The 14,034-nt window shown below is 37.1% G+C and overlaps 1 protein-coding gene across 1 annotated transcript; it reads left to right on the top strand.

The window, feature by feature from the left end:
* Nucleotides 1-1,958: 1,958 nt before the first annotated feature.
* On the top strand, nt 1,959-4,349 carry LOC131047750 (probable L-type lectin-domain containing receptor kinase S.5). The gene has a single exon (XM_057981543.2). It carries the CDS (start codon nt 2,144-2,146, stop codon nt 4,109-4,111), a length of 1,968 nt encoding a protein of 655 aa, XP_057837526.2. The 5' UTR covers nt 1,959-2,143; the 3' UTR covers nt 4,112-4,349.
* The last annotated feature ends 9,685 nt before the right edge of the window (nt 4,350-14,034 follow it).

Here is a 14,034-nt window from a genome sequence, read left to right on the forward strand (position 1 = left end):
GAGGGCCAGCACATGATCTGTTAATAAGGAATCAGCCAAATGCTAGCAAATGGGAAAAAAGTAAAATTATTTAAAAGGAAGGAAAGGCTACAAATATCCTATAGGAAATGATAATGTTGTCTTAAAGAAAAAGAGCCTTAATTTTAAGACAGTTGGTTGTTACAAAATAAGTAAAGGACAGCTACTGGGCCTCTTTGAAAGCTCCTTCCCAAGTAGAAAAAAGAAAAGCATGTTTGGCAATAAAACAGAAATAAGGAATGGATCAAAAAAAGCTAGAGAGAAGGAGAAAAAGGGAAGGTGGTTGTTGGTGAACATGAAGAAAACCCCTACACACATTTATTTACAAGTTGATTTATAGGTATGTAGCTCTGTTGAACCTTCATCATACTTGGTTTCTCTTATTCCCTTAGCTGCTTCACAGGGTTTTGGCACAACTTCTGCTCCTTTTGTTGGTTGTGTTCATGTGCCCGCGACAGTTGTTGCTCCCCCTTCTGCTCTTTTTTCCAATCTGGAAAGATCGGTGTTGGGCCCTTCGGATTGGTCAGTTGCGGCAACTAAAGTTGAAGGTTGGATTATTGTTAAGGGGAAGAATTCAAAGACGTCCAAGCCTTCTTTTGATATGACTCTTCGTTCCCACATGGCCAATTGCAAATCTTGAGGGGCCTTATAGCTAGTTGTTTGGGCTGGTTTTACTGGCCCTTTCTTTGTATGGATTCCCTGTTGTCTTTAGGGGCAGTCCCTTTTTTTTGGTTGTTCTATCTAGCTAGGCTTTCAATGCTTTATCTATTTTATAATCTGATGTAAAGGGTTTTTAGGCCCCTTCAAAACCCACTTTTCACTTAATCTAAAACAAATACTTATCGTAACATCATAATAAAACATCAAAATAACCAAGCACATTTCAATAACAACACACAATATCAACCTGATCCAAATGTGTCTCTTATTCTTTCATGTTTTCCAATAACTCTATTTATATATCATATTCTTAAAAAAAAATTATAAAATCTAATATCATGGTAAAGTTCTAACATGAAGACCGATATGTGAGTCTAACTTCTCTACAATGTAAAGTTATTATTCTAAGAGAATCTGATAAGAAAATAATGTCCTATGTGATAATTGGGTACAATAAATGAAGTGAATGTAATGCTTTGTACCACTTGCTTAATATTACCAAAATTTGCAATGATATGTCCCACTGGATTGCTACATATCTTGACCTTTAATACAAGAAATTGTATGCTATGTTCTCAACCACAATAATTGTTATAAGAATCAATCTGATGGGAGCAACCATAGATTTCAAGTTGTGCCTCACAAAAATACTGACACTTGGTAGGTGCAAACAAATTCATCTTGTCTTCTCTTCCATTCTCAACACTAACTCTAATTGAAATCGTATCATTTTCTATTTGATTTGTTACAATTGATCCATGATATACTTGACTAATCCAATGTCGTGACAAAGTTTTTACCATTCTCAACACTAACTCTAATTGAAATTGTATCATTTACTATTTGATTTGTTACAGTTGATCCATGACATACTTGACTAATCCAATGTCATGACAAAGTTTTCACATGGAAATAAGATAAATTAATAAACTTTTCACATAGAAATAAGATAAATTAATAAACCAATCATTAAGTCTTACTCTAGAAAAATCCCATAAGAAATCAATACCCTGCTTGATAATTGGATACAATAAATAAAATGAATATAATGGATTTCAGAGTTGTGCCTCGCCAAAGTACTGATACTTGGTGGGCCCTCCATTAATACGCATGTTCTCAACTCTAACGTGTTATCTAACACACACGAGAAAAAAATCAATAGCATAAAGAAAAAGAACGAAAAAAAAATATAGTCTTGGTTAAGAGGAGATAATATAAAGATCTCGTCACTAATGGGATAAGATTTGTATGATGTCCGTATCCTTGAGTAAACTTCTAATACAGATCACAAATAAAAAATCTCACGTAAATCACTGTAGATCATTGACTAAGTCAGATTATCACGCCCGAATGATTGACCCGAGTTTACAGCGTCTTCCTCTTCTCCAAACTGAGTTGGCCTTTAATGTGGGAGATGTAGAAGACAGAAGGCCCAATACCATTCTGAAGTGTCAGTAGCGTCTAAATGGGTTTTCATCGAGTTTCATTAGCTTTAGCCTCTATTTTTCTGGTGCAAACTGTTAGTGGGAATTTCAATTATCAGAGTTTCAGTGAAAAGAACGTTAGCCTTTTCATGTTCGACCATTCCGTCATAGATTTGGGCTCCTTGCAAGTCACAGCAGAAACTAGAAATCGAAGGTCCCCGAATTCCCCCAAAAATAGATCTGGAAGAGTCATATTCAATCAAAAATACCGGCTATGGAAAGAGCCTGATAGTCCCGCATCATTCAATTCCACTTTTGTTTTCAATATTGCACCGGACATGGGAACTGGAGAGGGCATGGCGTTTATAATATCTTCTAATAAAGACATTGGAAGTGGACCTGTTGGAAGCTATGGCCGCTGGCTGGGGCTCTTCAATTCTACCATCAATGGACTGAAAAGTAACAAGGTGGTAGCAGTTGAATTCGACACAATTAAGAGCGAGGGTACAAATGATCCAGACGACAACCATGTGGCCATTGATGTTAACAGCATAAATTCCACAAAAATTGCGTCTCTTGATGTGGGTCATATCAATTTAACGAACGAAGATCAAAACATCACGGCGTGGATTCAGTACAGCGGCACTCAGCGGCTACTCAAAGTCTACATTGCAAAGACACCAGATCCAATGCCCTCACAGCCTATTCTCCAGCATCCTCTCAATCTCTCTAAAATTCTCGACCCATTTGTTTATTTTGGCTTCACAGCTTCCACGGGGGAAGGCACTGAACTTAATTGCGTCCATTCATGGAGCCTCTCAATCCAGGACCTAGAAAGCTCCAAACCCAACACGGGACTAAAAATCGGACTTTTGGTCTCTGGTATGGCGCTCGCTGTGTTGCTTGCAACAGTGATCGTTATAGTTTACATCAAGCACCGAAAGTATCAGGCAGAAGAGGCAATCATATCAGACACCCTTCGGAAACTGCCGGGCCAACCTCATGAATTCAAATACAAAACCCTCCAGAAGGCAACTCAGAGTTTCAGCACCCGGACCCAGATTGGGTGCGGCGGATGTGGAGCCGTTTACAAAGCACATATCCGCAAGAGCAAAACCGCAGTGGCCGTGAAGCGCATATTCAAAGACTCCACGCAAGGCAAAGACGAATTCATCTCAGAAATCGGAATAATCAACCAGCTCCGCCATCGAAACCTGGTGCCCTTCCTCGGGTGGTGCCACGACAAGGGGAACCTCCTGATGGTGTACGAGTACATGCCCAGCGGGAGCCTGGAAAAGTACATCGCCGAAGGGCTTCTTGATTGGGAGCAGAGGTACAAAATCATATCTGGGTTGGCTTCTGCACTGGTTTACCTTCACGAGGAGTGTGAGCACCAGGTGATCCACCGTGACCTCAAGCCCAGCAACATCATGCTCGATTCAGAATACAATGCCCGACTGGGAGACTTTGGCCTTGCTCGTATAATACAACCCAACAGAAGTTCTTTCACAGCGAGTCGTGTAGCGGGCACCATTGGGTACATTGCTCCTGAGTGTTTTCATACTGGAAAAGCCACTGTTGAATCGGATGTTTTTGGGTTCGGGGCTATTGTTCTTGAAGTTGTGTGTGGAAGGCCCCCTTGGGCTGTAGGAGATGGGCTAGATTTAGTGGGTTGGGTCTGGAAATTGTACCGAGAGAATAAGCTCTTCGAAGCAGCTGAATGTCGTTTGCCTTTACCTCCGCCCGCCGATACTCCAGCTACTGTTAACCAGGATGACATAACCTGTTTGTTCATGGTGGGTTTGGCCTGCTCACATCCGAATCCACAGGAGCGTCCAACTATGCGACAGGTGAAACAGATTCTGTGCAGGGAAAGGCCGCTTCCGAGTGTTCCCACATATAGGCCGCCATTCGTTTGGCTTCACTCTGACTACGAAGATAGCAGTTTAACAGGTAGCTCATTTGGTACTAGTAGAGAAAGTGTGTCAAATTTATTTGTAAGGGCATAGTTATTTGGGGTAGAAAGTGGGTTCAGATAGGCAGAATTACTATGTAGTTAGACTAAATTGTTTTGCTCTGTTTATAGTTTTCTGTTGCTTATGATGGTAGTGGACGGGGATGAGTTAAATTGACAAAATATTATAGGTACGTTTAAAAGATTAAATGTGCTGGTAGAAGTCATCAAAGGTTTGAATGTTTGGTTTATTTCGAATTGATCAATTTAAAATTGTGCAAATTCTATTTCAAGAGTATTCTATGTGATGGTTTATATGCATTATGAGTTTTTTTGGGTTGAATCTACATTTGAAATTTTAGTTCATAAGTATTGTACAGATATATTAAAAAGATTGTACGAACATAAATATATTTGAGATGATAGATATCGGCTTATGTATCAGTGTTTATTCAGAACTTAACTTAAAGTTGCACAAGTTTCATTTCAGAAGCATTGTATAGGACGGTTAATATGCACCTTGAGCTTTCTGGATTGAATCTGCACTTGAAATTTTATTTCAGAAGTATTGGATAGATATGTTCAAAAGATTGTACAAACATAAATATTTGTATTGATAGCAATCATGAAGATAAACTAGTGCAAAGGTTCTTCTTGAACAAATATTTTGAACATGTTAATTTTGAACAAATATAGAAATTCAAGTGTTGATGGCAATCATGAAAGGTTTGAATGTTTAAGATGAGGGACATCAACTTATGTATTGATGTTTATTTAGAACTTACTGACCTAAAGTTGGACAAATTTCATTTCAGAATTATTAGATGGGATGGTTATTATGCACTCCAAGCTTGAATTTGCACTTGAAATTTGTGAATACATGTCATATAATCATTTTTATTTTTATTTTTAAATTTTAAGACTTTTGATCCAAAAACATCACTTTTGAAATTTGTTTGAATTGTATTTCCTTTTCTAAAAGAATTTTTGAACTTCTGATTAAACATCACTTTATTTCTTTTGAATAAAGTTTCACAAATGTTGTGACTAATCAGTTGGCTGAACCGGGCTCCTATTCAAAAAAAAAAAAAAAAAGATAAATTGACCCATGTGGACCAGTCTTCAATTTGCAAGGTTTAGCTTTAAACTTTTTTATTGATCAGGAATTGTACATTTATTCAGACTTAATTATTTTCTTGTGGCCTTTCCAACTCTTTTCCTAGTTAATTGGATCTTGTTCTTAACTTTTTTATTGATCCGGAATTGTACATTTATTCAGATCTAATTATTTTCTTGTGGCCCTTCCAACTCTTTTCCTAGTTAATTGGATCTTGTTCTTAATTTTGTCTCATATGATAGCAACTTTTTCTTGATGTTAAAGATTTAAAAACCTTTTCATAACCTTCTTTCCATAAAAGAAATAGTAATTTAATTTAAACACTAAAAAAGTTATGTTTAAAAAAACTAATTTTTAAAGTGGGTTACCCAATACTCTTTAGGGTTCGTGCCTCTTTGCCTATCGAGTCAAAGCACACTTTGAAAAGTCTAATTTGAATGGAAGATAAACAACTTTAATCCAATCACGATAAGGCCTCTTGAAATGATTGATGTTAACATTGTGTTGGACTGTACTAGATAGTCGATTAGAATTGACCAGGAAAATTTGATAATTGGGATTTGATTTACTTCCTAAATTGTAGCCTCAGAAATCCCTCCGAAAAAATAGCAGTTTCTTTTAAAAATAGTTTCGAACCTGGCAGTTTCTGAAAGTTTTGAACTCCAGGTTACTTCTGTCACCATATACGTGAGAAGATGAAGTGTATAGTTTGAGGTTTTCTCTTCCAATTCCCTTTATGTGTTTTCCTTTAAATATGGTAGACCCTCCAACATCTATTTAGGATCAAAATCAAAGGCTTTGGAGAAAACGAATTAAATTTTTTGGTGCAGAGGATGATACATGAGAGAGGAAGATTGTAATATAGAGAAGAGTTTGAAGAACAAAACATTATTTATGTGTTTGGAATGAGTTTTTCATATTTGAAATAGTTTCATTTCAAAGATGTGCTTTGGGGGGCATTCAATTGATTTTTTTTCTTGAGAATTTCGAGATCAGGTTTAACTCTTTATGATTAATTTTATTTTGTTATTTTTGTATATAGAGTATAAATCATTATTTCATATTTTGAATTTTGAACTTGAAGAAATTCTTCTCTTTTTTTAATGGAAATCAACCAGTATAACATAGGTGAAATTAATTTTAATTATTAATTTTTACAAGCAAAATCATGTATAAAAGTATAAATTAGGGAATATTAGAGTAGCAAATTTCTTGAGGTTTGTAGGGTTTTTTGGTGACATATATGATTTCATGTGTATAACCATATTTGACAAGGTGTTCTAAGAATTGTTGGTTGCTTGACACATCTATGATAAAACAACCAAAGATAGAACTGGGTATCTCCAAGCATCTCTTGAGTGGATGTGGGAAAATAATAGAATTATTTGACAAGGGTGAATGACTTGGAAGAAAGAATTGAAGTGTTGCAAGTATCAATGAGAACAAAGAAGAATTATTCATTGGAATATTTGAGCGATTACAATAAGAGTTAGTGGTAAAAGATGAGTTATGATCAATTTATTGTTATAGAATAGAGAAGAAAGACCAGTTTAGAAAAGAAAGTGGACTAACCACTATTATAGGCTTCAAATAGTTCTAAAATGATCCCAAAAATATAGGCTCCAAGCTATGAACACATATGAGATATGATGGAAAAGGATTTGGTAAGGAAGTTCAAGGAATACCCAAACCATGTGATGCCCCCAAAAAAGAAAGTATCAAAAGTTTTGATAAAGTCTAACCATTTTTTATATAATGAAGTTGACACACCATTGAATTTGACAAACACATACATATATTATCATCTTGTTTTATGTCAAACAACACCAACATATACAAAAGTTAAGTGATGTCAAGGACAAAGGACAAGTGAGAATTGCTAACTATAAGTGGTAATAAAAAAAATTAAAAATTCTTGTCATGATAATGCTCGATACCAATACCCTTACATGTGTAAGATGGTAATGTTGAAAACAACATATAGGATGAAATACTAGGGTCCTTTCACCATAGTTCAATCTAATTCTTGGCTTAAGTATAAGGAATACAAAAGGATTAATACTACTTAAGAGAACATAACTATAAGTTTACAATTTCAAATCCAAAATCAATTTTAGGAATTACTTTAATTTTAAGATTTATTACTTTTATTTAAAAGAAAAAAATATGAATCCTTTTTTAATTATATTATTTCCTTCATTTTTATAAAAGGAATTACAACTTAAGTTATGGGGGCCTAGGTAACATGGCCACCACCACCACTTCAATTTTTTAATTATAGTTATATTAGCTAAAGAGATTCTTAATTTATTCACTTAGGGTTTTGAGTAAGATGGTGAGAATCTAATTTCATCTATTCAATGGGTTTGATACTATAGAGGAGGGGATTAGTTATAGAGGAGGGGATTAGTTATCCTAGAGATTACGATATCTCAAGGAGAAAGTAAGCCCAATTCCACCTCACTTAACTGGCACTCTAGTGAGCTAGGAAGATCAATATAGAAGAAAGGAAACTAACTATACTATGTTTACAAACAAAATTACAAAAAATACAAAGAAATATGAAATGACAAAAATATTCTAATTACAGGAACAAAAAACTCACAAAACACATATCTTACTACTAAATTGGTGAAGCTTCGGCCTTGGACACCAATGTGCTATGAGGACATCTGCATGTCACGATGTCATATGTATGGCTAGATAATAGAAAATGATAGAAATCAATCTATAAAAAATTCATGCTCCTCAAACTTGTTCATTTATTGCACACTCAAATGGGAAAAAAATGTTGGGACTATATAGTCATTTACCTCAGTTGAACCCTTGTATCAGTGTTTCCACCTTCATGGATGGCTAGATAGATTGCGTAATAGAAATAAACCTTTCTTAAACGAGGAAAACCCCTATTACAAGAAATAAAATGATAAATATAGATTAAATCAAACTAGTTGATAGATTCACTTAGAGATTTTGGTAAAAATAGATCATAATAAATACAAGAGATAAGAGAGAAGAAGAGAATTACATAGCAAAACCCCTCTCTTGATATGACTGTGGCTTTTTTAAAGATAAGACTAAGATATTGGAATATCATGTGTATATTTTTGTAGAGTTTTGTTGAACACAAGATGTCGCTGAGAGGAGTGAATCAGTGGTTTCCAAACTTTACCATTTTCTATCCTGTATATAAACTGGTTAGCAGATCTAACATAAAGCACACATACCAGTTAAATAGGAGGATGGCACAAAAACAACCACACACAAAAGGATCATCACACAACACCATATGTACGAGGAAAACCCAAGATGGGAAAAACTTCGGTGAGAAATGCTCTTGGAGTTTACTACTCCAATCCGGCCTCACAATGAAACATTTCGGTTACAACATTTAAGGCACCAACCCCTGCACTGAGCTCCAACTCAGTGATTACAAAATCATATATCAAATATAAAAGTAATATCCTTGTTACAAAAGAACTTTGTAACTCTCACATATGTCTCTCCACGGGTTCACCTCTATCCAATTCTCTGTCGGTTCTCTGCTCACCTCTTTGTTGCAACCTTATCTCCTTCTGCAACTAACTCTCTACTGCAACCTTACCGGTTCAACCTTTACTTTTTCTTTGTCGGTACTCTTCTCTTTGTCAGTTCTTTTCTATCACATTGCTACTAGCCACCACCAATCTTCTTTACTTTGTTAGTTTTCTGCTATCTGATCACTACCAATTCTCATCTTATCGGCTCTTCATTGATTCTCACTGTGCTCTTCTCTTTTCTGCAATATTCTCTAGCTCTTCTTTGTCAGTTCAATAACCACCGATGCACTCCTCTATCAGACTTAATGAAAGACTACCGGTTACCTCACTCTTGTCGATTGAACTCTTCTAACTAGTTCTTTCTCACACACTCAGTCTCCTCTGTGATTGTCGATGAGCACTTGACTGATTAAACCTTTCGTTTCTACTCCCTTCATCATCTTTTCTCACTCATTCAGTAGCAGTAGATCTAGGCTCTGATCTGCATATTTATACTATGCATTCCCGCCAAAACCTCATTCAAACTTCTAGTGCACTAGGGTTCCTTCATCAACCTCGAGGAAAACCAAATCCATTCAGATCTCCTTATAGAGATTGACCATCTACAACAAATCAATAAGACTCCACCAATCATGCTGAGTCCAGAGCACGTTTGCCATATTTGGCAAACACGACAACCTCTTTCGGTGTGCACTTATCAAACACCTATGAAACAATCACGCAGATAGCTTCAGCTACCCTGATCAACACCTGGACACTCATCCTCGATCATGAAGCCACTTAATCATATATTTGTCCTTTGATCAGTCTCGAGCCGCACCCTTCTTCTCTCGACCCGTGAAACACGCTATCAACATTAACGTTGGCCAGTCACCACCTACCTCATCGACCACAGTATGCATGAAACATATGTCCTACATGTCATCATAGTCAGAATCCACCTCTGCTAAGTCTTGTATGTTGGTCCAAACAAGATCATTGACCAACCACACAACTGATTTCATCTACCGGCTCACAAACCCTATCGGTTATGTTAGATAGTTCAAATAACCAGAAGCCAACTAAGAGGGGTGGTGGTGAGTCAGTTGTCACAGATTAGCAGAATCATTAGCAATTTAATCTTTAATACCGGAACCCAAAACATTAATACCAGAATAGCAGTTAAACCAATTAAACATAAACAATAATCATAGAGTAAAATCCATCCACATAACACCAATATTTGTACTTGGAAAACGTGGTAAAGGGAAAAACCATGGTGGGAAGCCTACCCACAGTCAGATAATACTTCTGCAGTAAGTATGTGAAATATAATCGAGGGGCCTTCACTTGCGGGAAGGCCAATAGCCTAGAGCGCATTGCTCATCATAAAGGGAGCCTCCCTGACTACATATAAATCCAAACTACAATCCAGAGAAGTGTTGAACTACAAAAGATAGCATCTCCTATGCCTAAGTAAAATTCCGGTTAAGCTCAATACCAGAGGACTAAATCCTCTTACATAAACCCAATTCGATCTCCAATGATCAACCAAATCCTCTGCCTGAATGATATTACATTATTTGGACATTACATTCCTTGACCATAACCTCTAACATAACCATGATGATCTACAATGAGATCTTACATTTATATATACAAACCCTCGACCATAAACAATTAGGTCATCCACCAGACAATAAACCAATTACATAATTACAAACCATGTCAGCCTAAGACCAAACAAATAATATCCAACACATAAAACATACCAGAAATACATTGATAGGTCCAATCCACATGTTACATTAAAGTCGGTCCATAACCTAGATCAACCAGGACCCAGTATAGGTCCACATGCCTCAGAAATAATCTCCATTCGCCAAGTCTCGAACATGATCACCAACAGCATCCTGAAACTCCACCAGAAACTACACCAACACCACTTATGCAATTCATCAAGGATCTCCACCAAAATTTTTATCGGTGAAACTCTCATCGGAACCAGAAAACAAACATCTAAGCAAGAAAGATAGCATTCGATCACCAGACCAAAACCAATTGACCAAATATGAGCATGAGTATCATGAACAATCCAATTCCATCACCAAACTTTACTGGAGCCTACCAGATCATGTTGGATCCAAGTCAACCAGAAACCACTCAACCTACCAGGACCAAAAGGGTGCCGGTAAAGAATCCAAACAACTAGTATTGGCATCAATGATAAAACATCAATGCAACACATAATCATTCAACCAAATGGTCAACAATCTCCCCCTCTGGCATTGATGTACCAAGAAATGCCAAACAAGTCTCCCCCAATGGAAGACAACCAACAATCTCTCGCATATAGCTTTGAATGTCAATATTTCTCCCCCTATGAATAATATCTTTGTAAAGCTCTAAATTTCTCTTTCTTTCTCTTTTTCTTTTTCAAAGTGCAAGGTAATGAGTCACAAATTCGCGGAAGTCCGCACATTGGAAAATGGGGGCTCGTTGGTGCAGGAGCACCTCATCAAACCCTTCAAGATGACAAGTCAAACTCTGATAAGGGAGGATAAGGCATTAAAAATGTCTTTAGGATGTTTTATATAGGTTTTAAATCATGCATTATATGTTTGTAATAATGAGCCCCATCTTGTCAGCCAAACTCCTATTTTGGCATTTCTATGAGCCAATTAGGACTTTTGGACAATAGGGGATCAAATGTGTTGGTTTTAAGTGTTTTAATATGTTTTAGGAGGATTTTAACTTGACCCAAGGCATTAGGAGGCGAAAGATGACATTTTGACAACTTTTGCAAAAGGTGTCAAAAGTTGTCATGAGCAACTTTTATGCACTTTTTGCATTTTGTAATTTGAAACTCCTCCAATGGCTCTAACCTCTTGATTTTTGATTGAGAGTTGTTGAGGAATGGTTTATACACCTTGTGGATCCAATTTCCAAGAGGTGATTGTACGGAGAAGAGTTTTGATGCAAACAAACTAATAGAATTTTGAGTTTTTCTTGCAATTCTAGAGTTTTGGTCCATGGTACAGTTCTGTACGGATTGGGGTCCATTCCCAATGATGTGAATTGTTTGGAGAGGAGAGCTAACTCTTTTTTGAATTTGATTTGAAGTCTTGATTGTGTGTGTTGCTCTTGATATTCAAGTGTTTACCTTGGGTTTTTCCTACTTCATGGTCATATCTTGCACTTTACTAATTTGAGGCTCATGGGATTTGGTGAAAGGAAATTATGGTCAATTTATTGTATATTTCCAATAGTTTTTTATAGGAAGATAAAGGGAGAGAAGTGTTTGGACCGACCCTAGGTAGACATCTCTATGTGGCTACCTAGACCTTGAGCAAACAAAAGTACCTTGTGTGCAAATGGCAATGCTTCTAGGAGTGTAACCTTGGAATCCCTATTGATTTATGTTTCCCAACATGACCATGGGATTTTAATTGACCGGTTCATTCATCTGGGCATATTTGCTTCACAAAAGAGGCCTAATTAGCCCTTTTAAGACAACCAACTTCCTACCGGCAAAGACCTTTATTTTCCAGACCTTTACCCTTCCTTTTGGGGACTTGTATAACTTCAAAAAGGGTGTTTGAATCCATAATTTTTTTTCCAAGGTGTTTGATAAAATTTGAACATAAGGTCCCTTTACCCGCTAAATAGGGCTACAAGCAACTAGGCCTAATTGGGTGAGTTTCTTAAGGAATGAGCATGTATTCTTGCAACCGATGCTTTGTCTAACCTTGGGGTGTCTTGTGTGACCCAAAACTGGTGTGAAAATGATTTGTAACCCTTGGAGGTATCATGGAGTGTGTTGTAGCAAGATACCCCTGATTGAGTAGGCAAGAGTCTTGGAGATGGTGAGAAGATTGTACTAAAGTTGTAGAGCCTTGCCTTGATAGGATCCCATTCATGTGCTAGGGGGTCAGTGTCATACATTTTAGGTGTTTGGAAGGTAACAAAGAGGGCTCTCCATCAAGTGGTATCAGAGCTAGTAATAGCTTTGGTAAGGAGATAGAAAATTGAGAGATGTCAGAGGGACAAGAAGAAGAGGTCCCTAGAGGACCAATCACCAACATGGAATTGGCAAAAAAAGTGAGAGAGAAGGCCACTTCTTGCAAGGCAATGCAAAGGGAGCTAGAGAGGTTGAGAGGCAAAGTAGATGGGAAGAAAGATGGAGGCACTTGTAGTTGTGATGAAGGGGATGAGGATGAGATTGTTATGCTAGAGGAAGAGGCAATTCCTCCTGACCAGAGGCACTTCCTTAATACCCTCAAATCCATGGAGCAGAAGATTGATTTGCCAAATTTCACTGGGAAGATGGAACCAGATGTTGTGATGGATTGGATAGACTCCTTGTCTAGTTTCTTTGAGTGTGAAGACATTCCAAGACACTAGGAGGTGAAGATTGCTAAGTCCAAGTTGAAGGGAGCAGCCCTAACTTGGTGGAACTTTGTCCAAGAGGAAAGAGAGAAGGACAATAAGCCCAAGATTGTTTCTTGGAAGAGGATGGTTGCCTTAATTAAAGAGGCCTATGTACCCAAAGACTATGAAATACAACTCCATAAGAGGAGACAAAATCTCAAATAGAAGGAGATGGATGTGAACTCATATATAGAAGAGTTCTAAAGGCTATGCATGAAGTCTAAAACAAAAGAGGAAGAGAGTGAGAAATTTTCCCAATACCTGAATGGATTAAGGTACAACATTCAAGAATAATTGAACCTTCTTAGCCCGGATACCATTGGTAGATTCCATCAACTTGCTATCAAGATGGAAGAGAAGATCAAAAGGAGACAATAGAAGAATAATAAAGGAAGAGGAAGACAGCAGAGGGGTCAAAGAAATTTTTTCAAAAGCAATGGAAATTGCTTTGGAAATCAAAGTGAAACCAGTCAAGAAGGCACTAAAGGAGAAAATGGTTCCAATAACAATGGAGGATACAATTAGAGAGGTAACTTCAGAGGAAAAAGACCACCATTTAGAGGGATATCTCAAGGTAGAGGTCAAATCAGATGTTATAACTGCAATCAAGAAGAACACATGGCTAATAGATGCCTGGAGAAACCTACTAGTTCCATAGGAGAAAGAAGAAGTAACTTGATTTTAGAGGCTGACCGCCAAAGAGTGGCAGGAGAAAACACATACCAAAGTGTCAATGCCCCTGACAGTTATGGATACCCTGAAAGAGGTGAAGCCTTGATGATCAGAAGAGTAGTAACCACTATGAAGATGTCTGATAGAGAACCCCCACAGAGGAAGTCTCTATTCAAGACCACTTGCAAAGAAGGTGGAAAGGTTTGCAAGGTCGTAATAGATTTCGGTTCAACTAAGAAC

Source organism: Cryptomeria japonica, chromosome 4, assembly GCF_030272615.1.
Source record: "Cryptomeria japonica chromosome 4, Sugi_1.0, whole genome shotgun sequence".
Lineage (NCBI taxonomy): Eukaryota > Viridiplantae > Streptophyta > Pinopsida > Cupressales > Cupressaceae > Cryptomeria > Cryptomeria japonica.